The sequence below is a fragment of the Camelus ferus genome, chromosome X, assembly GCF_009834535.1.
Source record: "Camelus ferus isolate YT-003-E chromosome X, BCGSAC_Cfer_1.0, whole genome shotgun sequence".
Classification (NCBI taxonomy): Eukaryota; Metazoa; Chordata; class Mammalia; order Artiodactyla; family Camelidae; genus Camelus; species Camelus ferus.
In genome coordinates this window covers 31,583,015-31,587,053 of record NC_045732.1, presented here as the reverse complement: position 1 = coordinate 31,587,053, position 4,039 = coordinate 31,583,015, and the positions used below count along the sequence as shown (strand labels likewise).

Sequence of the window (4,039 nt, the reverse complement as noted above, 5' to 3'; positions counted from 1 at the left end):
TTTCTACTGAAATACAGTGAACTGCTATGGTGTGAAATTCACTATTACTGTCAAATGGGATAATATTGTTTGGCTTTTTAATATTTCCTTTTATTCTAGAACAGAAATTGGGTAAAGTCCAATAATTCCTTCAGGAATCAATTATTCAGTTCAGATTGTTACATACAGATTCAGATTTAGATTAGACTCAGGTTGTTGTATTTAAGCATAACTCCAAAAATGGAATGAGGACTATTGTTTGTCCATCACTATAACACTGTACGTAGCTGAGAATCCAGATCTTAGTTAGAATTTTCTCTCTCACTGGAATCCACTACTTGCCCACGACAAATAGGACAGGTAGAGTTCTGAGACAGCCAGCGATCAATGCAGTGAACATGATATTCATGGGAGCAAGGTAGGATGCGAAGCTTGTTGCCTTCTGTGTACTCCATAATGCAAATGCTACAGGCTTTTAATGCATCATTTTCACTGAAAGATGTTACAGCCAAGTTGTCGATCTGTGCGTTGCTGAGTCCTGTAGGTTGGTATAGATCATCATCATTTAAGAAGAAAATCTGGTCCAGATTAAGGGAGGGCCAAGAGTCACTTTCATCAAATATTACTGGGGTCATTTGTCTACTCTCTCGCCTGGCCACTGTTGATAAGCCAGATGATAAGCTTCTTTCTTCGTTGCCTTCAAATATCAGTGAGTTAATTTCTGGATTTGCATCATTTGAGCTGGGATCAGAAATAGGACTAGAACCAGAACTAGACATATAATTGGAGCTTGAACTAGAAATCAGTGTTGAACTTGAATGGGAATCATAGCTAGGATTTGAATTGGAATCAGATCTACTATTACTACCATTAGAACCATCTCTTCCATTTGGTGACTCTGCCCTTTCCGTGTTTTCACTTGGAGGTGAGATGTTAGGCTCTAAATTACTGTCACTCTCCATGAGGTTACTTGAGTCACTAAATTCTGTCATTGGCTGTCTTGACGTGCTCTGAATTGGAACAAATGTTGTATCATTTAAAGTAGTATTTAAAATTCTATGAATGGGATTACTGATGGTATTAACATAAGCTCTCACATGTGCCTGCTCGGAATGTGAAAACATATGCCTCAGTCCTCCTTGTTCACTTTCTAAAGTGACGGTGTTGTTTGGTGTCTCAGATGTTCTACTAGCTATGCTGCCTCTCTGAGAATATACTCCAGGATAAACTTGCCCTACTTCAAGGTTGAAGGGTATGGTTGGATTTATTTCTCTAAATCCCCAAGACTCACTATTGCTGCTTGTGTCTGGAGAACATTCTCCATGAATGGCATTCCTTGTTTTAGAAGTATCAATAAGATCCCTATTTTGCAATTCAAGTCCAGTTATTTGCTGTCGCAATGTTTCATGGTACTCAGCTCTAGAAAATCTCTCAGTCTCATTTACCAGAGGCTGCTCAGAAGTCAGAGATGAAATATCATGATGAAATCTTTGTAAAATTTCCCTCGGTGAATTTGGAGGTGTCCTACTTTCAATTCTTGCTCTAGTTCTCCGATGGTCTGGGGTCCAACTTCTTGCTCTTCTCTGACTTCTGGTAGGTGGGACTTCCATTAATGCTTCACTTGTACTTTGTTCTGATCTAGATGGTCTTGTAAATAATGATTCAGATTGTGGGTTTTCTCCTTGCCTTTGGCTGTTTTCCATATTTTCTCCTCTAGATGCTACATATTCATTCTCTGGATTTTGGCTCCCATTGTTAAGGTTAAAATTTACTTCTAGATTGAATCTGAAATCATCACTATTTGGATTAATCTGGCCCATTTCTCTCCAAGATTGATTTTCTCTTTGTTCGCTTGTCACATCTTCAGTTTCGTCATAACAGTTAAGCAAGTATATTAGGGAGTCATCACTAGACATATCATCTGAAGAGTCTTCTATACCTGTTAACAACAATAACAACAAAACAAGGGGGGCATAAAGAAACTATCAAAATTAGAACCATCATAAAATAGCACTCTGAAACTTTGTTTCAGAAGCAAACAAAAAATGAGAACTTAAATACTCAGATGTTTTAAATCAATTTGACATTTATAGTGTTAGTATTTTATAAACTACACTGTTTAGATTTATAAATAAAGGCAGGAAAGTTTCAATTCCATCTGAAAAGAATGAGCTAATCCTAGATAAACTTAGAACAAATTTTAAAAGAGAATCTGGAGGAATTTAATATTTCATCATATACACAGCCCTGTGTACCACATGGCAGGAATGTCAAGGGACAATACTTTTTCAGTCCACCATCAAAACACTAATACAATTAAACAAAGTAAACACTAGTTAAGGTACAGTGCTAGTATTTTAGTTCAATTTACGTTATTGTCTAATTCTCATTAGTCTCCAACATTACTACTTCTAGGCCTTTGACTTAAGTGCTTTTGATTATTATGTAATCAAAAAATAAATATAAATATGCATACTTTTTTAATGTAAGATTATTGCCCAAATATAAACAAGTTAAAAAATTTTTTTTTATTTTGGTACAATCAGTTACAATGTGTCAGTTTCTGGCATACAGCACAATGTCCCAGTCATGCATATACATACATATATTTGTTTTCACATTCTTAAACAAGTTTTATAGGTTTAAAAGTATTTGAACTTTGAATACTACTTAATGTTACCAAGATTCTGAATTGACATTGAATTGAAGGTCAGATTAAATGAATAGAATGAACCTAGCATGGTACACAGAAGACCATATTCAAGAACCAAAGTATTATAGTATTCTCTTCATTAGATAGTAAAATTCTCTACTTCACACTGGGAGAGAAGGTATCAGACCTGAGGTTAGAGCAGGGTTTCTCAGACTTAGCACTGGTGACATTTTGGTGCTGGACAATTCTTTGTTTTGGGGAGCTATCCTTGCATTGTAGGATATTTGGCAACATCCTTGGCCTCTGCCCACTAGATGCTAGTAACAGCCATGCCTCACCTGTGACCAAACTTATTTCTAGATACTGTTAAATGTCCCCTGGGGTGGGGGAGGGCAAAATTTCCCCCAGTTGAGAACCACTTGATTAGAATATGAAATATTTCTTTTTGCTTTTTTACACATCTATTTGGAAGATAATTCAGGAAGAAGGAGGGACTTTTAATTGAAGTGGAAAAACCAAGAAAAATACCAATAGACTATTTTGCACTGTTTCCCAATTAAAGACCCAAGTGTGAATCAGGGAAAAAACAAACCTTGACATTCTCACCAAAAATCAAGTAAATGCCAGTTCTTTTTTTTTTTTTTTTTTCAATCAGACGTTACTTACAAAATTAATTTATGCCGCTTGTGTATAATCTTTGGCCCGTCCTTTCTATTACAAAATTCCTTATTCAACCCATTGTATTCCCCCTGAAACAAAATATACCTGTGTTTTCATCTGACTTTTGTGGTGGATTTTCTTTAATTAGTTGAAGTCTTCTCAGCAACTCTTCTTCTGTACTTTCACCTGGGATGCCTAGCAAATTGTTATCCCTCATAAGTTTGTAATCTTCTTCACTCAGATTATTTACGAATCGGTAGAAATCTTCTTCCCGAACTAATTGGTCCATCTGACTTCTGAACTGGGCTGAAGCTCCGTCTCCTTCATCGTTGGAATCATAGTTCTGCATCTTGATGAAAAGTGGAAAATTATCTGAATTTCACGACACACTGTTGAACCGTATTTCCGTTTCTTCACTTTTTACTTCCGTTGGAGTGTCCGCATATGCATCCGACTGAGTCGTATCCCCAGCCGCATATGTTCCTCCCGCTTCTCTTTCCCTTACCTCAGTACCACAGCTTCTGGTGAGACAGTGGTTGGAACCTGCCTCAATCCTGTGCTTTCTAGGCATTTCCTAGGCATCCATTATCTTTCCCTTTGTTACTAAGTAGAGGCTGGATTCAGGTTAGGTGTCACGTCATTCAAAGCCAGCCGATATTTGTGAGGGTTTATAATGTACAGAACACCATCCTTAAACTCGCTTCCGCGACATGAGCCCATTCTCAGGCTTTCAGGAGGCTTATTCAG

The 4,039-nt window shown here is 37.1% G+C and overlaps 1 protein-coding gene across 1 annotated transcript; it reads right to left on the bottom strand.

Moving 5' to 3' along the window:
* Positions 1 to 281: 281 nt before the first annotated feature.
* LOC102511066 (E3 ubiquitin-protein ligase RLIM) lies at positions 282 to 3,696 on the bottom strand. The gene is made up of 2 exons (XM_006193619.2): positions 3,398 to 3,696; positions 282 to 1,918 (listed from the first exon to the last, which is right to left on the bottom strand). The coding sequence occupies exons 1-2, from the start codon at positions 3,639 to 3,641 to the stop codon at positions 282 to 284; spliced, it is 1,881 nt and encodes a 626-aa protein (XP_006193681.2). The 5' UTR covers positions 3,642 to 3,696.
* Positions 3,697 to 4,039: the final 343 nt, after the last annotated feature.